This window comes from Macrobrachium rosenbergii, chromosome 3 (assembly GCF_040412425.1).
Source record: "Macrobrachium rosenbergii isolate ZJJX-2024 chromosome 3, ASM4041242v1, whole genome shotgun sequence".
Lineage (NCBI taxonomy): Eukaryota > Metazoa > Arthropoda > Malacostraca > Decapoda > Palaemonidae > Macrobrachium > Macrobrachium rosenbergii.
In genome coordinates this window covers 531999-552856 of record NC_089743.1, presented here as the reverse complement: position 1 = coordinate 552856, position 20858 = coordinate 531999, and the positions used below count along the sequence as shown (strand labels likewise).

Sequence of the window (20858 nt, the reverse complement as noted above, 5' to 3'; positions counted from 1 at the left end):
CAGGCTACGACCAAGGATCTCGAGGACTTTGTGGAGGATCTTCTACAGAAACAGGCTATAAGGAAAGTGAGGACTCTGAAGTTCCAAGGCAGGCTCTTCAGTGTTCCCAAGAAGGGTTCCGACAAACGGAGAGTAATTCTGGACTTGTCCCGTCTGAATTCCTACATTTGTTGCGACAAGTTTCGGATGCTTACTGTCTCCCAAGTTCGGACCCTACTGCCCGTGGAGCCGTAACCACCTCTCTAGATCTTTCCGACGCCTATTATCACGTCCCGGTTGCGAGAAGGTTCTCCCCCTTTCTGGGGTTCAGGCTCGGAAGGCAGGCATATTCCTTCAAGGTGATGCCTTTCGGCCTCAACATAGCCCCAAGGAATTTTACCAAGTTGACAGACACGGTCGTACAACAACTCGGTCTCAAGGGATTACACTGGCCGCGTATCTAGACGACTGGATCATCTGGGCATCCAGCGTCGAGGAATGCCGGAGGGTTACATCCGTGGTGGTCGACTTTCTAGAATCTTTGGGCTTTCGTGTAAACAGGGAGAAGTCCCGCCTGGTTCCGAGCAGTTGTTTTCAATGGCTAGGAATCCAGTGGGATCTGAATTCTCACAAGCTCTCTCTTCCTCCTCCCAAGAGGAAAGAGATAGCCAGAGCAACCAGACAGTTTCTCAAGTCCAAACGAGCCTCTCGACGGGCCCAAGAAAGAGTTTTTGGCTCCCTTCAGTTCGCTTCAGTGACAGATCTGTTGCTGAAGGTAAAACTGAAAGATAACAGAGTGTGGCGGAGTCGATCAAATATCAGCCTCAGAGACAAGGTGTCTCTGATTCCTCCCATCTTGAAAAAGAGACTCCGGCCTTGGTCGACTGTCAAGAGCCTGTCCAAGTCAGTCCCCCTGCAATTTCCTCCTCCGGCGTTGGTTATCCACATAGACGCCTCCCTAAGCGGGTGGGGAGGATATTCTCAACACCAAGAAGTGCAGGGGACTTGGTCCCCCATGTTCCGCCAGTTCCATATAAACGTTCTGGAGGCCATGGTGGTCTTCCTTACTTTGAAGAAGCTTCTTCCCCCCAAGAAGATTCATATAAGGCTGGTTCTGGACAGCGCCACGGTAGTCCACTGCATAAACAGGGGAGGTTCAAAATCGAGCCGGATCAACCAGGTAATAATTGCACTTTTCTCCTTGGCATGCAAGAACAAGTGGCACCTGTCTGCCACTCATCTTGCAGGGGTCCGAACGTCAGAAGCGGATTCTCTATCAAGGACAACTCCCCTCGAGTCGGAGTGGTCCCCTAGACAGGGCCTTGTTCAATTGGATCTGCAACCAAGTTCCGGGCCTGGAGGTAGATTTGTTCGCAACCAAGCTCAACAACAAGCTTCCTCATTACGTAGCTCCCAACCTGGACCCTCGAGCTCTATTCACGGACGCAATGTCATTGGATTGGAACAGGTGGAAGAAGATTTACCTGTTCCCTCCAGTAAACTTGTTGTTAAAGGTCCTTCACAAACTCAGGACATTCAAGGGTCAAGTAGCTCTAGTAGCTCCCTACTGGCCAAAGAGCAGCTGGTTTCCACTTCTGCTGGAACTGAAACTTCGCCACATCCAAATCCCCAGTCCAAAACTAACACAAGTAGTACAAACTCAGACTGTGTCAGCTTCCTCAAAAATTCAAAATGCCCTGGCTTTGTGGACTTTATGAAATTTGCGGCTCAAAGGGATGCTAACGTTGATCCTGTCAATACCATGTTCTTGGAATCAGATAAGCGGGTCTCCACTCTTCGTCAGTACGACTCAGCAATTAAGAAGCTAGCACTCTTTTGAAAGAATCTGAGGCTACAGTAATGACCATAAATTTGTCAATCTCCTTTTTAGATCACTATTTGAGAAGGGTTTAGCCTCTAGTACTGTTACTACAGTCAAGTCGGCTTTTTACTTTAAAAGTATTTTTGTATTTTTGGGTTTCAAAATTGACCTCACAGATCCTTACTTTTCTTCCATCCCTAAGGCCTGTGCACGACTGAGACCTGTAATCCGTCCACATACGGTTTCCTGGTTTTTGAATGACGTGTTGAAGTTAGCCTCAGATATCGATAATCAGTTTTGCCCCTACCTTTCCTTATTGAGGAAAACGTTGTTCTTAGTTAGCCTAGCTTCGGGTGCTAGAATTTCAGAGCTGTCTGCACTCTCTAGGAGCCCAACCATGTCGACTTCCCTCCATCAGGGAGGTTTTGCTGATTCCTCACCCTAAATTCCTGGCCAAAAATGAAGATCCATAGAATAGGTGGTCGCCTTGGAAAATTCTCCCCTTCCTCAAGACCTGTCCCTGTGTCCAGTTCATACTTTGAGGGCTTATTTAGACAGGTCCTCTCACATCTCATCTGGGCCTCTCTTTATCAGGGAGGGGGGGGTTAGTATCTCTATGTCTGCTATTAGACAACAAATCCTTTACTTTATCAAGCAGGCTAATCCTGACTCAGTCCCAAGGGTTCATGATATTAGAGCTGTGGCCACCTCCATTAACTACTTCCATTACATGAATTTCACGGATCTTACCAAATACACTGGTTGGAAGTCACCCTTGGTTTTCAAACGTCACTATTTGAAATCCTTAGAAGCTCTTAAATTCTCAGCAGTCGCGGCAGGGAACGTTGTCCCTCCCTCTGGTTCCCTTTCTGATTCCTAGTCAATTCTTTCTCCACTGCCTCAGTTATCCCCTTACAGTCATTTCAGTCAGGCGTGCCTTGACTTTCTAACCTGACCGTGTTATCTGTATATTTGTCTAATTGACACATTTATGTTATAATGTTTTCAATTTTGTATAGTTATTTTGTTTAAGTATATTTTTTATATTGTCATATTAATTTTAAGCTCCCATCAGTTTCATTTGTACATTATTGTTATTATTGCTAGCAATTAAAAATTTTTTGGTGGACCTTTGGTCTCCTGTTCCCCTTACATTTTGTTATCTCTTACAGTTTAAGAATGATATTTATTTCTCTGTTAATTTTTCACCGGCTGACACGGGACCCAATCCAGAAAAGGGATTTTGACAGAGGAAAAATCTATTTCTGGAGAGGGGACCGTGTCACCCGGTGACCCACCTCTGTCATGTGTCGTGTCCCCCCCATAGTAAACATCATTCTGGTGGGGTGATGCTTTCATGGAATGCGGCTAGCGGTGATTTGTGTACTGTCCGTGAGTGGTGCATGGGTTTGTAACGGCACCTCTCTGTGGGACTTTTGACTTTGGGATCTCTATAGGATAAGGTTCCGTGTTTTTATAGTTCACCCTTTTCCATACACGACTCCATCTAATGGAGCTCGCTCTGGGGGTAGTAACTCCAGCATTTCATTTAACTTTCTCTGGTATCTAGCAACGGAATTACCTAGAAATAAGTGCTGAATGGACTTTTTCATCGGGTGACACGGTCCCCTCTCCAGAAATAGATTTTTCCTTTGTCAGAATCCCTTTTCTGATATTTCTTTGCACTTTGCAAAATTACAATTATAGCTGACATACTGTCATAAAAGATGAAAACTAAAACCAACAGCAATCCCTGGGTATATTTATGAGCAAATAAATAAAAAGATGTCATGGGATAGAGAGGGGCAGTACATTTCCCCATCAATTCTCAAGGCAGACCTCCCCCTCTGTCTTGTGCTGAGCTACTACAATTGCCATAAGTCACTGATGGACCATTGAAGTGCTATAAACATCTTTCCCGCTAAATTCATCCAAATCATATGGTGTGTAACATATGAGTTAGCCCGTCCATCACTCAAAGCCTGCTATAGATCATCGTATGATGATGCCCGTCCATTAAGGGTTAAACTAAAATGCTTCTGACTGCCTATTGTAACAGTTCACTGCCTAATTTAATAGTTCAAACAAAAATATACCTTAAATTATCATACTAAGACAATTTAATATTTAAAACAAAAATTCTCCTCAAACCATCCCAAAACACTCAGTCATCTTACATTCCCTCCTACAACTCTTACTCTTAAGTATATACACCCATAAAATGCTTATAACTGCCTATTTTAATAGTTCATCACCCTGCTTAACAGTTCAAACAAAAATATACCTCAAACTATTATCCCAGAACACCCCAATATAATTTCAAAGTCATCTTAACATTTTGTACCTGCCTACAACTGGTACTGTGAGCATCCCCTATAATTCAGACATGCACGTTTTCTTTTGCCTAACATAACTTTGTCCATCGTCTACTGTATTGCGCATAATGTACGTACATGTTATTATATATATATATTGCTTTGTTGTAAGATGATTTTGAAAAGCTATCTACTACACAGTATATATGTATTTTAGGATAGTACTACTGTATAGAGCATATCCAAAATACATGGGTAGTTTATAACTATGTGACATGTTCCTGTGACATGTTCCGCCAAACAGAATGCTAGGTTTATTATGTTATGTTAGTATTTTTGTGATTCTTTACAAATACATTTATGATTTAAAAAATGATTTTTAGTCAAAGGGAGCCGCAAGAGCCTCATGCAGTTACGTCTGCCTTAGGCAGCGCCCCGGCTAAATCCCTTATCAGAGAACTTATAGCACAGGGTTGGCACGTATTCATTCCGGTTAACGGAAGCTTGTCACTATTGTGATAGGATATCAGGTCTTGGGGGGTCTGCACTTTGACCCCCTATCCGCCGCATTGATGAATCAATTCATGGCTAAACATCTCCACTGGTTACACCTTTCCATTTGCGCTTCCGTGGCAAGTTCGAATGAATTGGGTCAAGACGCGACTACGCATCTACTGCGCATGCGCATGTCGCCAACCAAATGTTTTTCTAGCCGCGCTTTTTGGTGTGTGATTAAATCTCTTCCGTCGTAATTTGAGGGATTTCAACTTTATCTGGCATGAAGTCTTCATCTTAGTCAACAGGAAATAAGATAAGTACCTGCCCGACTGCAGTCACAAAATTTAGTCCTGCTTAACTAATATTTTCATAAATTTTTTCATGTCCAAAATGATGGCTTGGGAGCGTCATACCGCTACCCGTATTTAGGCTAGGATTCTGCCTTAATTAAGGCGAAAAGCATAGGTTAGGGTAGGATTTTTAGATTCAGTATGTCAAAAAACCCTAGCGTGAACTGTTAAACATGCTTGGAAAGTTTATATAAACCTGATTATGAAATTATCAATAGCCCGAATGCTAATGCTAGCGGTAAAGTTAGACTAACCTTTGCTACTTTTAGGTTTACCAAAGCAGATGATAGACGCTTTCGGTACTTAAGGTAATTCTTTTTAGTGTTATTTATGTGACATAACTATATTTTGGACATTTTGATAGAGTTTTTTGTGTAAAACCTCCAATTTATGTCCCATTATCAGTGTGGAACATTCTAGAAGGTTCCATCGAAGCTCTGTCGAAGCCTTCGACTCAGAATCGTTTCGTAACGAAAATTGCATATGATACACTGGCTCCCAGTCGAGTTACCAGATACCTCAAGTCGAATTATTTCGAAATAGTAGCTTTTCTCACGACGAATTGATTCGAGATAGTAACTTTTTTGTCGAATTGATTCGAAATAGTAGCTCTTTTATGTCGAATAGTGTAGTATGGAAATGAGTTATGAACTCAGATAAAGATATGCTGTTCTATTAGCTGTAAGGTTGTTGCCATGCACCAATGAAGTCGTGAGTATCGATTCTTGCCAACGTTATTCTTCTGGGGCGATCGATGTCCTATATTGGATATACCTAGATCCCCTAGTCTAGGCTAAGCCTACATGGCAGCCCACATTCTTGGTCTATGATACCCTCGACTCGAATGGCATGGATTTACCTGTTGCTCTGTCATAGAACTGACATAATCCCAATACTATTCGACTTCCTCGTTCGTGATCGTAGATTGCCCTTCAGTTCTAGCTCTCCCCCAGTGGGTAACCCCCACCTTTCCCCTGTGCCTAGCGCCCATTGGAGGCGAGCCTCGAACAGGGATGTCGACTGGGCATGAATCCAGCCATTTGAGATAGTAGAATGAATGTCACCTCATTCGAGAATATAAAAGCTATACGAGTATGCTTGTTTTTTCTCATGATATAATGGCTTATATAACAGTACCTTAAACATTTTAGGGATGTTTCATAGTATTATTTTCTTTTATAGGCTTTGCCAAATAAGTGCGCTAATGCCGCCTGTAAGAAACGGATAGACTCCATCAAGACTCAGCATGAGTTTTGTCGGGGTGTGCTCCTGCAGTGTACAGGGTGCGGACCATCCATACTGGAGTCCGGAAGGGTGTGACATATGTACTGAATGGCTGTCATGGGCTCGTACGGGCAATCACACTGTTTCTGGCTCTATGGCAAATAATAATATACAACATTTAAGAGCATGGGTAAGAGGATTCTCCAAAATTGGCCCAAAAGGTCCTCTTGGCTATTTGCCAGACAAAGGTGTAAGAGATTTTCTCTTCCCCACGGCCAGAATTCAGTTGGTCAGGGGTTATGAGAACTCGCCTGATGATGTTGTGGTGGACCCTAATGCATCCACTGTGGTGCCCCCCCTTCATACCGGAGGATGAGGTCAATTTGGGAGAATCTGAAAATCTGGATGATGAGGGGGATCTATCTGATGCTGAGCCTCAACCCCCAATAGATCAACCGATTCCTGGCAGCATCCCTAGTAAATCGGCTCCTATGGACGTCGATGAGGATAATGTTTCAGTCCGCACAACTGCCTCTACTAAGAGAAAGTTTGCGGCACAAGAAGCTAGGATGTCTGCAATGGAATCAAAGCTGGACAAGTTGATAGAACTACAACTTGCAAAATCTTTGGATACAGGGGCTCAGGGACAGACTCCGGAGCAAGCACAAGTGTCAGATCCACCCATTAATATAGATGATTTCCTAGATTTGAGAGTGGTGGAGGATGAGCCAGAGCACTATAATCTCTGGGTGGTGGCATCACGGCTAGCTAGAGCGGTGGATGGCATCTTCTGTGATAGTGATGTATGCACCCCTCTAGCTAGGTTGGAGTTTGCAAAACCTTTTGTCCACTTCAAAGGTAGTAAGTTTTGCTTTCGATGCCAAACACCTAAGACTCTGGCCATGGTACCAGAGGAAACCATGATTTTTACCCAGGATCAGGCGAAGGGCTTCCTTTCTAATATCTGCCAGGACCTGGGAGGTAGTGCTCTGGGCACCCAGGTTCTTGCTAGGAACCTTCCTGCCTGGAAAGTACCAGTTGGTGAGAAGTTCCTATCTATCACCAATAAACTGTTCAAATCTTGGGAAAAGAACTGGGTAGAGTCAGCCGCCCATGGGACGAAGTTCTCTTTAAAGGAACTCCAGGACTTTGGAACAGTTCTGCCAGATCCCATGGACGATCTAACAAAACCATTAGCAGGCTTCACAGAGGTGATGAAGAAAGGCAAATTTCTAGCAAACCATGCCCGTTCATGCTTTTTTGCGGACACTTCTTACCTTGCCCACACCCTGTGTGTTCAGGAGTTCGAGGCGAGGAAACTATTAGTGTCCTGTATTACAACGTTGACATTAATGGAATCTCAGGCATACCGCTGTGACCAGCAAAGAGATTCAGTGCTTCCAAGGTTACAAATTCGGAACATGGGCCCAATCTTCATTCACCTTCTGGAGGCTTGGGCTGCGTCCAAATTAAAACTCAGACGTCAAGCCCTGAAATTCGCTGGCCAGAAGTCTATACCAGTAAAGGAGCTCCTCTTCGCCTCCCCTATGTGTAGTGACCTCTTCCCTAGGGACCTAGTAACCAAGCTGAATAATATTGCTACCCACTGAGGTATCAGATTTGAGGAGTTACTAGGATATGACCCGGAAGCAGACCCAAGGGGGGGTAAAATGCAGGAAGAAGCAACAATATCAGAAGGCTTTTAAAGCACCAGTTCTTCCTGCGCCAGACCCAGGACAAGGTTCCTCTTTCCATAAACAATTCCCTATGCCGCACTCTCAGCCATCCTTGAAGAGCAACAGTGCACTGCCATCTCAACAATCCCAATTTAGGCAGTTCCAGGAGGCTCGAGGTGGTCGTGGAAGAGGCGGATCCTTTCGAGGGAAGAAAGGTAACGGGAGGACGAGGTGGTGGTAGAGGTCAGTTCAACCAATGAGACATTTCAGGTTGGGGGCAGACTGAAGAGGTTCCAGGAAGCCTGGAAAGTGTCCCCTTGGGCCTATCAAGTGGTATCGAAAGGTCTGCGCTGGGATTGGAAGGGCCCCTTCCGCAACAAATACTTTCATCAGCGCAGCACAAAAGAGTCGATCCTATTTGTGAACAAAATGCTAATAAAGGACACAATCGAGAAATGCCACTTTATCAGGTTCCAGGGGAGGCTTTTCAGTGTTCCAAAGAGGGACTCTCAGGAAAGGAGAGTCATTCTGGACCTCTGTGTCCTCAACAAAGCAATAAACTGTCCCAAATTCAAAATGCTGATGATAGATCAGATAAGACATACCTTGCCAAAGGACAGCTACACCTCTTCTATCGACTTGAAAGACGCATATTGGCACATTCCAATCCAACCTCATTTTTGCCAGTATCTGGGTCGCCAGTCATACAGATTCAAAGTGATGCCATTTGTCCTCAATGTAGCCCCCAGGGTGTTCACGAAATTGACCAAAGTGATCTTAGAACAACTAAGACTACAGGGGGTGAATGTCAAGCGTATCTGGGCAGAATCGATAGAAGAGTGTCTAGGAGTGTCCCCTACCAGAGACCTCCAGGAGGTCAATATTAGATCAGGTAAAGAGGTTCAGAAAAACCAAGAGTTTTTCCAGAAGGAACATAGAAGTTCTGCAGGGCAAACTACTATTCGCATCAATAGTAGACCCAGTCTTGAAAACGACTTTGAAGGATTTGAAATGGATTCTCATTTTAAAGGCAAACAAATCATTCAGAGACCACAAGGTCCCAATGAAGAGGAGGTGCAAGACAATGCTCAAACCGTGGGCATCAAATCAGGCCCTGAAATCTTCAGTCCGGCTAGTCCCGAAACCAGTCTCAGTGACCATTCATGCCGATGCTTTGTCGAAGGACAGATGGGGGGGGGCACTCAGATCAGAACAAAGTGTCCGGAAAGTGGTCGGGAGCCCTCAAATCTTGCCATATCAGTATCAAAGAAATGCTGGCAGTGCTCTTGTCACTCAAGGGACTGAAACCCAAGAGGGGATCTCACATTCAGTTGTTCATAGACAACAAGCCGGTGGTACAATGCTTGAAGCGTGGGGGATCAAGGTCAAAGCCATTGAATCATGTAGTGCTTGGGATCATGAGATTAGCTCAGGTGAAGAAATGGATTCTGTCAGCATCCCACCTTGCGGGAGCTCAGAATGTCCTAGCGGACTCCCTCTCCAGATTCAAAGCCCAGGAAGGGGAGTGGGAATTGGACAGCGGGTCATTCAGCGGGATCCTCCGAGATCACCCACATCTTCAGGTAGATCTGTTCGCAACACGCGACAATCACAAATTACCGAATTTTGTCACCCCCATCACGACCTTCGAGCAGTGGCCAGAGACACGCTTTCGCTGGACTGGAAACTGCTGGGGAACATTTATCTGTTTCCCCCAACAAATTTATTATTGAAAGTAGTACAACTCCTCAAGGAGTTCAAGGGGAGGGGAGTATTGATTGCTCCAATGTGGCCGAACAGCCCTTGGTTTCCAACCCTACAGAAGCTGACTTTTTATCACAAGCCACTACATCTTCCTATTCTTTCCCAGCAGGTTCAAGGGATAACTGTCTACGCCTCCTCCTTTCTGACGAAAAGCCTTCACGTGTGGACTTTCTCAGATCCCTGTGCTTCATGGAATGGTCACCTGAAGTCAGGGAATTCTTAATCACTAATATTAAGGGGAATTCCGCCAAACAGTATCAGTCAGTGTGGAACAAATTTGTCTCATTTGTTAGGGACCGTAAACCAACTACCATCGATAATAACTTCGTAGGGGAGTTCTTTGTGTTTTTATTTGACGTAAAAAAGTTGGCTCCCTCCACTATTAAAAATCACAAGGCGGCCCTTGCGGTTCCTTTAGGGTACGGATTCGGAGTAGAGGTGCGTTCAGAAGTGTTTGAAATGATGATGAAATCAATGGCTCTCCGCAGGCCGAGTGAACAACCATGTGAATTATCATGGGATCTAGATATAGTCCTAGCTGCTCTGAACAGACGTTCAGACAATAATATGAAATTCTTGTTAGAAAAAACTTTGTTTTTAGTGGGCCTGGCGATGGGAGCCAGATCAGCAGAGATCCTTGCGCTAAAAAGAGATCAGTTTTGTTCTTTTGGAAAGAATAAAGTAACCTTTTCATTCGGAGATTTTTTAGCTAAAAACGAGAATCCGTTTCATAGACGGAAACCATAGTTATCCCTTCTTTGCCCTCTAATCCGAAGCTGTGTCCAGTGGCCACAGTGAAAAAGTACCTTGATCGCACCAACCATATCACGCAAGGGCCCCTCTTTTTGGTACCAAACGAAAGCACCCCACTTTGCCTAGAAAGCCTCAGAACCAGCATTTGTAAATTAATTGTAGATCTATGCCCAGGATCAGATCCAAAGTCACATGGCCTCCGTAAGTACGCAGCCTCACTTGCCTTTTTCGGTAACTTTAGTATGGAGGACGTATCCAAGTACACGGGGTGGTCTGGGCATGGAGTGTTTGTCAAACAATATGTTAAACAAAATACGAGGTGTCCAGACTGCGTGCATATCCCTCAGCAAAGTCGTGGGACTTTTTAAAACCCTCCCTGTACTCTTAACAACCCTAAAACCCTTCCTGTACTCTTAACAACCCATCCTTTACTCTATTAATAACAGGGACAACTGTTAAGCAATATGAATTCGGTAGATAAGTTTACAGTACCATATAACAGGGGCTAAATTACTGTGGCAAAGTAGCTATAGTATATGACGTGATCGGCAAGCTTTAAATTTTAAAAAATACAGTATATGTACAGTAATAATATATACAGTAATACAATACAATATCATGTTACTGTACTGTATTACATGTAATACAGTACAGTAACACTTGAGATAAAAAAAAAAATAGATTGTTAATGTACTCACCATGAAAGAAGTTGAAGTAAAACTTGAATGAAGATGGTGATGAATTTGCTGCACGGTAAAAATGATACGATGAAGGTAATGATGACTTTTACTGTACGGCAGTGCCATTTTCTGGGGCACCTCTTTCATTTCTTCTGCGGTTTCCGAAGGTGTAACAGTAGTAGCAGTAGCAGGAACTGGCTCTTTTTTGCGAGGCTTCAAAAACATTGTGATTGGCAGTTGCTGCCGCTGCTTCTTTTTCCGGTGGAAGAGTATCTTGTAGGGGGCCATGACGTCATCGACCATGTTGCAGAATTGAACCAATCGAGCCATATCGTCGTCCCATTCCTGAGACTGCTCTTGCAGTTCCTTAGCCAGGTTGCAGAGCCCGGCGATTAGTTCCAGAGTCAAGCCAGTTTGGGAGACAACTTCTGTTTCTTGCTGCGCTGCTGCTGCTTCTTTGCTCGCTGACTTCGAGGTCTTTGTCAGTTAGCGGCTGGGAGTGGCAGTCTAGAAGTTCGTCGATATCGCCCGTGGTCATGTCTGCAAAGCCCTCACCTCCAAGGATCGCAGTCAATTGCACAGCTTTCTGTACTGCCAAGTGTTGGATTTCGGCAGGTGTAAATCCTTTGTCGTTGTAAACAACCTCGGGCCACAACTTCTTCCAGCTGCTGTTAATGGTGGCAGGCTTCATTTCTTCCAATGCCTTGTGGATATTTTAGAGGCATGTAGCAATTGTGTACTGCCGCCAGTATGCCTTCAAGTTGAAATCGTTCTCTTCTTGGGAGGCATCCACGGAAGCAACCAGGTTTGCCAGGGCATTCCTCGTGTATAGGGCCTTGAACGCCCTGATAACTCCCTGATCCATTGGTTGAATAAGTGACGTCGTGTTGGGCGGAAGGAACTCAACCTGAACCCCCGAATATGACATATCAGTAGCATGGCCACCAGCATTATCCATAATGAGAAGGACTTTGAATGGCATGCCCTTTTCTGCTAGATACACCTTCACTTGCCGGATAAAACACTGGTGGAACCAGTCGGAGGTCAGCATCTTTGTTATCCAGGCCTTTGGATTGTGCATCCAATGTATGGGTAGCAGATTCTTGTTTTTGTTTTTTAAAGCCCTTGGGTTTTTAGACTTGTAAATAAGTCCTGGCTTTAATAAAAATCTCGCAGCATTGCCAAACATCACGAGGGTCACACGATCCTTGTATGCTTTAAAGCCAGAGGCTTTTACTTTTTCTTTGAACAGGAAAGTTCGTGAGGGCATTCTTTTCCAAAACAAGCCCATTTCGTCCATATTAAAAACTTGTTCGGGCTGATATCCACCTTCAGAGATAATCTTCTTGAAGGTTTCATTGATGTATGTTTCAGCAGCGACCGTGTCAGCCAAAGCAGCCTCGCCATGCAAGGAAGCGCTTTTTAGGCTGTAGTGTTTCTGAAACTTTGCAAACCACCCTTTGCTAGGAGAAAATTGCAGTTTCTTACATGGTGAATGACTGGACATCCCTGGTTGCGGATCTTCTACGTCTTCTTTATCTCCTCCTGCTTCTTCATGGTCGCCACTGTCGTCCTCTGGATCCTTAGCGGCGAAGGTCTCGTACAGGCTCCTAGCCTTTGTTTGGATAATGTTCATATCCAAGTCTATGTTCTTCTTTCGGAAGTCGGCTATCCATACGGCCAAAGCAGCTTCCATACGGACGATCGTTATATTACGAGCCGTAACCACTCTCTTTGCCGACTTATTAAAGGTGATGGCAGGTGTCTTCCTAATCTTCACCTCATCCTTGTAGATGTAGCGAATGGTGAATTCGTTCACGCCAAAATGGCGAGCTACAGCCGCAAACTTTCTCCCTTCCTTCAACATATCGAGAAGTTTCACCTTTTCAGTGATCGTCACCATTCTTCGATGGCATTTAGGCTCAGTACCATCCTTGGAAGAAGCAGCACGCTTGGGAGCCATTGCAGGGGTGAAAATTGAAGCAAAGTTCAACAAAAACCACAAAAAAAATCACACAGCACAGCGTAAAGTAAACTGTTCGGCGAGAAAGCTTGAAGCGAAGTGGCCACGAGAGAGAGATATGGGGAGATGCTGCAGGTTCTGAGCATCAGTCTAAGCACCAATCACCGGCACAATTAGAAATTGGGAAGCTGTGATTTGTCGTCTCCCTCCCATGCAGCAATCACAGCCTGTGTTACAACGCACTTAGTCACCAAGATGGTACGCTTTGTGTTTTCCCAACAATGGAACACGCGGTACTGTATAGGCATCACTTCCCAGATGGTCCTTTTTTTTTGTCATAGGAGTTACAAGTGCAGATATTTGATTTTTGCTATTTTACGCTTGTTTTGTTTTTCTTAGACTAAGAAACACTATTTATTATTAATATTTTAATGGATTTAATGAGAAATTTTGGGTGTTCATATATTGCGATTTTTCTAGAATTTTCCAGAAAATCTGCAATATATTTTCCATTAACCCTTAAACGCCTACTGGACGTATCATACGTCGACTAAAATTGTCTGTTGGGTGCCAAGTGGACGTACCGTACGTCGACTACAAAAAATTTCAACCTTCGTTCAACTTTGACTCGACCGAAATGGTCGAAAAACGCAATTGTAAGCTAAAATATTCAATCATGTACCTTCATTTTGCAACAAATCGGAAGTCTCTAGCACAATATTTCGATTTATGGTGAATTTTTGAAATAACTTTTTTTCTTACGCCCGCGTGGTAACTCGGCCGAAAATTTCAGAAATTCTTTCGTCATTTTGTCGTAATTTTTGCACTGTTTATTAGCCGTTACATAAAGTTTTATATATGAAAATGTGCGCAATTTCGTGTAAAATACAGCAAAATACAACCCATGGTTGTAGCTTTTTATCAGGTTGGAAATATTTTCATATAAACCACGATAACTGCCAAAATTTCAACCTTTGGTCAACTTTGACTCGACCGAAATGGTCAAAAAATGCAATTGTAAGCTAAAACTCTTACATTCTAGTAATATTCAATCATTTACCTTCATTTTGCAACCAATTGGAAGTCTCTAGCACAATATTTCGATTTATGGTGAATTTTTAAAAAAAACTTTTTCCTTATGTCCGCGCCAGAAATTCTTTCGTCACGTTGTCGTAATGTTTGCACCATTTTATATTAGTCATTACATAAAGTTTTATATATGGAAATGTGCGCAATTTCATGTAGAATACAACAGAAAATAACTCATGGTTGTAGCTTTTATCAGTTTTGAAATATTTTCATATAAATCACGATAACTGCCAAAATTTCAACCTTTGGTCGACTTTAACTCTACCGAAATTGTCAAAAAGCGCAATTATAAGCTAAAACTCTTACATTCTAGTAATATTCAATCATGCACCTTCATTTTGCAACAAACTGGAAGTCTCTAGCACAATATTTCGATTTATGGTGAATTTCTGAAAAAAAAAAAAGCATTTTTTCCTTATGTCTCTTGTGCTGATAACACAGCCAAACATCTCAGAAATTCTTTAGATCACGTTGTCGTAATGTTTGCATCGTTTTACATTAGTCATTACATAAACTTTTATATATGAAAATGTGCGTAATTTCATGTAGAATACAACAGAAAATAGCTCATGGTTGTAGCTTTTATCAGTTTTGAAATATTTTCACATAAATCACGATAACTGCCAAAATTTCAACCTTCGGTCAACTTTAACTCGACCGAAATGGTAAAAATGCAATTGTAAGCTAAAACTCTTACATTCTAGTAATATTCAATCGTTTACCTTCATTTTGCAATAAATTGGAAGTCTCTAGCACAATATTTCGATCTATGGTGAATTTTTAAAAACATTTTCCTTACGTGTCTGCGCTGTAACTCTGCGAACATCTCAGAAATTCTTTAAATCACGTTGTCGTAATATTTGCACAGTTTTATATTAGTCGTTACATAAAGTTTTAGATATGAAAATGTGCAATTTCATGTAGAATACAACAAAAAATAACTCATGGTTGTAGCTTTTATCAGTTTTGAAATAATTTCATATAAATCACGATAAATAGAAAAAATTCTACTTTCGGTCAACTTTAACGTGACCGAAATGGTAAAAAACTGCAATTGTAAGCTAAAACACTTACAGTCTAGTAATATTCAATCAATTAGCTTCATTTTTCAACATACGGGAAGTCTCTAGCACAATATTTCGATTTATGGTGAATTTTTGAAAAAAACATTTTTTACGTCCACGCGTTACGAATTCATGCATCATTTTGTGATATTTTCTCTGTGTTGCTTTGATCGTTTTACAATTTGTTATATACCAAAATCATCGCAATTTAGTGTACAATACAAAGAAAAACAAAATAACCTGTTAGCTTTAACGGTTTTGCTCACAGCGCGATTTGTATAAAATTATATATGAAAGATTTTTTTTTGCGCTGTCAGATATTTCAATATTTATATAGGCGTTTAAGGGTTAACACGCTACGTATGCAAACTGTGTGAGAAAATGGTAAATGCTCGACTAACATGGCACATTCGAGAAAATAAAATTTTGACTCCCATTCAGTTCGGGTCACAGTGTGACATACCTACATTAGATTCTCTTCCTAACTTAGACCATATACGTAGAGATTTTGAATGAAAACAAGTTACTGTAGCTGCCTTTTTAGACATTGAAAAAGCATACGATACTACATGGAAGTATGCTATATTAAAAACTTTACAAAACAACAACATCCGTGGACATTTACCTAGTATTATAAAAAACCTTGTGGCAAATCACAGTTTTCAGGTGAGAGTTGATGATGTTCTGTCCAGAATGTTTCCACTTGAAAATGGTGTTCCATGGGGAAGCGTCCTAAGTGGCATACTTTTTACTTTAGCAATTAATGATATCAGTAATAATCTACCTATTGGCATTAAAAGTAACCTGTATATGGATGATTTTGCAATATATTATTCAGCATCTGGAATAAAACATGCAGGACGAATCATTAATAAAAGCATAGTAAAAATAGATGAATGGGCCTTATCTGTAGGCTTTAAATTTTCCAGAGATAAAACTCAAGCAATCATGTTTTATAGAAGTAAAAAGTGGAAAAAAGATTAAGAAATAGATTTAAAAATCGGAAACCATACTATACCAGTTGGCCGAACAGCAAAATTTTTAGGATTAATATTTGATGCTCACTTGAACTGGAAAGCCCACATTACATATGTAAAATCTAAAAGTAAAAGAGCATTAAGTCTAATTAGAAAACTATCATTGATTAAGGAAGCGAAGTATATGGGTCAGCATCTGACGCAGTGCTGAAAATGTTAGACCCTGTTCACAATGAAGGTCTTAGTATATGCTCAGGAGCCTTTAGATCATCAACAAAATCATTGTTACAAGTTGAGTGTGGTGAACTGCCTTTGACTCTCGATAGAGAGCTAGTAACAATGAAAAGTGCTGTAAGATTCAAACAAGTGATTCTCCAACAAAAAAATTATTTGAATTAAGAGATGTATTTATAAATAACCATCCACCACCGTTCCCAGTTAGAGCTAGAAGACTGTTTTGAGTCGGTGAATATAAATATACAAATGCCTTTAATAGTAAAATCACCTCTTCTTTGGACAATGAATAAAATGAGAATTTGCACACACCTCAAGTATTTATCAAAAAAGTAACTTATATACACCAGAACCATAGAGAACATACAATAGCACATATAAACTGAAAAGGTTCACATTACGCAATACATACAGATGGATCTAAATCAGAACACAGAGTGGGATATGCTGCAGTGTCCCAAGACAAAACTTATCAGTTCTCTCTTCATAATAATGCTTCGGTATTTACAGCAGAATTGTATGGAATTGCATTAGCTATAAAAATAATGAAAGAATCATCATTCAGTAATTTTGTGATTTTTAGTGACTTGAGAAGTGCTATAGAAGCTATTCAGAGTTACAAATCCAATACTAATATAGTACAAAATCAGTGACTCGAGAAGCGCTATAGAAGCTACAGTAATACTTCGATCTTACACGATTCGAGTTGCGCAAATTCACACACACACGAACTTTTCACTGGAACCTAACTAATGGGCATACGCGATTTTTTCACAGACGCACGAAATTCTCGAGAAACCCTGCAGAAGTGGGTGTTTAATTTTTGAAGTAATTTACAAGTTTTCATGCTTTTATGTGTAAAATCTGTATGAAAAATGCATTTCATTCTTTTATGTGTAAAATCTGTATGAAAAATGCATTTCATGCTTCTATGTGTAAAATCTGTATGAAAAATGCATTTGATGTTTTAATGTGCAAAATCTCTATGAAAAATGCATTTCATGCTTTCATGTGTAAAATCTCTATGAAAAATGCATTTCATGCTTTCATGTGTACAATCTGTATCAAAAATGTATTATTTTTATTTTTGTAGATGCATAAATATGATGCAAGGGTAATTTCAGCACATTCACTTAGTGTACTTTTACAAGATGTGATACCCATTTGCAAAGTTACTGCACTTTTCAAAGATGATACCCCTGCAGAAAATGCTTGTTTAATGTTTGAAGTACATTTATAAGTTTTCATGCTTTTAACTGTAAAATCGATATGGAAAATTTATATTTATATTTCTGTACATAAATATCATACAAGTATTATGTCCATTTGCAAAGTCTTTGTCACAAGGACTTTACATGACCTTGAGATGAGGTTGTTCAGTCGCACTCATTTGATAAAATGAATTCTTTAATGTAATATCAGAGATGTAACTAAGAGTTGCATAAGTGTCATTCTTTGAAAATTACTCTGTTCACCTCAGAGAAAAGTGCTGGTGCAATCTGTATGTGCATGTAATTACAGCACGTTCAGTTGGTGTACTTTTACAAGATGTGATACCCTGCATTTTTCAAAGATGAAAACGGCATCCCATGAATTAGGGGTAACATTAGTATACGTACGCACCTACTGTAAATGCGCTATTATGAAACTGTGCAGTACTCAATTTTTATGTCAACCATTTACTGTATTCCTTTTTTAAGGGTAATAAGCTAAATTTTAAATAAAATTACACTAACTTTAGTTCATTTAAAAGTTAGCTTTTAAATGAGCATGATTAGGGTCATATATAGTACTTAAACTCTGGAAATAAACATTTATTAGCATTTTTAAAGACCATGCCAAACTTACGCGAAAATTCACCTTGCACGAGGGGCTCCGGAACCTAACCTCGCGTAATTTCGAGGTATGACTGTATTCAAAGTTGCAAATAAAAAAATATAGTACAACAAATTAAATTATATCTCCATAACTTATATAATAATGGAAAAAATGTAGAAGTATGTTGGATCCCTGCCCATGTAGGGATCAAAGGAAATGAAGGTGCTGACAAAGGAGCCATAGAAGCAACTCACATGACAAGATCAAGTGTGAATATCCCTGTTACTGATTATGTAACATATAAAAATGGGTATCATGAATGGCAATATATCTGTAATGAAGAACCTGAAAGTAACGAATTGAAATAAGTAAAACCCAATGTTAAAAAATGGAGTTCATCATATCAGAAAGAGAGACATGCACAAGCAATTCTAACACGTATCAGAATAGGCCAGGCTTGTCTGACACATGGACACTTAATGAGCAGCCCACGTGGCCCAGCTCCCAAGTGCGTAGAGAGTAGCGTGATAAAAACGGTCAGACGTGTTATGTGAGTGTCCAAAGTATGACCAACAGCGACTGTCAGCTTTTGGAAATAAATCAATAAATTAAATTTTGTCAGAATCTTTTTCATTTTCTGTTGTTTCGAATTTGCTGTTCATTAGGAACTGTGGTTTGATAGATAAAATATAAAAATAAGTAAATAATAAAAGCACGAAAGCATAGCATTTGTCAAATTTAAATTAAAATTTTTAAAAAATATTACTTAACCTATTATGAATTTTAATACACACTAACACTTTTCTAGTGTGGAAGCATGAGTAAATGTATTTAATGTGTGTATGTGTTACAATGTGAAAACGTGAGCCTATGTGGTATTTTATCCTAATTCTTCGGGCCAGCCCTATAAGAGCTGAAAGTCAGCTCAGTGGTCTGGTTAAACTAATTTAATACCACTACCACAGTGGCTACCAAAAATAGATTTTTCCTATGTTAAAGCCTTTTAATTTTTTATAAAGATATTCATGTTTTAAGTTTTTTCTGGGGGATTTCATCAATAAGTCAGCACTTGAGTGTTGGGAGAGTGTGACAGCTCAGGCAGGCCTGGGTCTAAAATTTATCAGCGTAGTGTTTTTAGTATAGAATATACAGGTAGTCCTTGCTTATTGGTGGTGTTGGTTAATGGTGTTCCAGTTTTTGGTGCTTGGCTAACGACATCGTTAACCAGATTTTCGGCGATAGCAAGCAAATTTCGGTGTCATTAAGCAGTTTATCGGCATTGATAAGCGGTTTGTCGGCATCGGTAAGCAGTTTATTGGTGCCGATAAGTGGTTTGTTGGCGCTTACAACATCGTAATCGCCATTTGTTACTATAATGATTATTGTTGATTTTTGGTTAGTGGCGCTGCCAGGAACGGAACCCCCTCCCTTAACCAGGGACTGCGTGTAGGTGTTTTTAATCAGTTCATAGTTCTGTTATTTTCTGAGGAAGAAAATTATATTTTTTTAATATAAAACCAGCAGGAAAGGCTACAGACATTTTCTCTAGAATAATGTCAAGATGGAGCATAGATTATTTACAAATGATTGCTTACTCCACTGGTCAAAGTATGAAGTGGCTGTGACCTTTTGTCTTGGTTTTTCGTTTTACCCATCCTTCTGTAAGGGAAACGGTATCATGTTCAAAATATACAAATGCACAGCCTACACCATTAATTTTCAGATGCATGCAATTATGTTCCAGGTTGTTATATTAGAACACAAGTCCATTATTTGTGCGGGTTATTCAGCAGTTTGTCACATGCATACTGTTGCAGAAGAAGTTACGGTGAAGCTACTTATTTGTACTGTAGATAAGAAGACTGGTGAAAAATCGAAGGTTAGGCCGCGGTTTGTCAAACAAGATCAGGTAAGTGCGTGTAATTTGAATAGTATATAAGTATTGCAGTAATTCCTTATAGAAGCTCAAGTAATTTACTTACAAAAAAATTTTGTTTAATTAGTTATTTTGCTTAAATAATTTAATGTATTTCATGAAGTGGTGAGGGTTTATGGTCATTGTGAAATATAAATTATACCAGTAGCTTACAACCAATAAAAAAATTCATTTAGTGAAGAACATTTTGTTACAGTTTTGATTGATGGATGTGAAGCTTTTAAAATTCTCAAATTAGCTTGTATGGCAAGTTGTACTCATTGCACATGGCCGAAAATTTTAGGGCACCTGGCACCTCAACTTACCAGATATTCTTTATTACTGGACGTGTTGTCGAGTTGTAGATGAATAGAGGAAAATACATGTACTGTACTGTATGGTATCTTGTGCAATTTTGGTTTTTTGTTTTTGTAAATAAAGTACAGTATGTTATTTTTTTGTGTGTGTTAAAAGTTCTAACTGTGAAATATAGTTAGTTAATACAATGTCCATGTTGTAAATGATTGAATTTACATATGCAAAGTAACTTACAAGTGAAAATGTCATCCTTTGTTCATTTGACAGTCTTGTGCTTAGGAGTTGTGAGATGTTTGGTTAAATTGTTTTATTGCGTGCATACACATATGTGCTGTACCTGTATTTCAGAATAGGCAATCACATTGCTGCAAATCATTGTTAATGAAATGAATAACAACAGTTCCTTACTTGAATTTTTT

The 20858-nt window shown here is 40.4% G+C and overlaps 1 protein-coding gene across 1 annotated transcript in view; it reads left to right on the top strand.

Moving 5' to 3' along the window:
• Nucleotides 1-20858, top strand: part of eRF3 (eukaryotic translation release factor 3) — a 252916-nt gene that overhangs the window by 218022 nt on the left and 14036 nt on the right. Inside the window, exon 8 of the mRNA XM_067126266.1 lies at nt 19951-20115. Within this exon, the coding sequence (XP_066982367.1) occupies nt 19951-20115 (165 nt within the window). The remainder of the gene's footprint in view (nt 1-19950; nt 20116-20858) is intronic.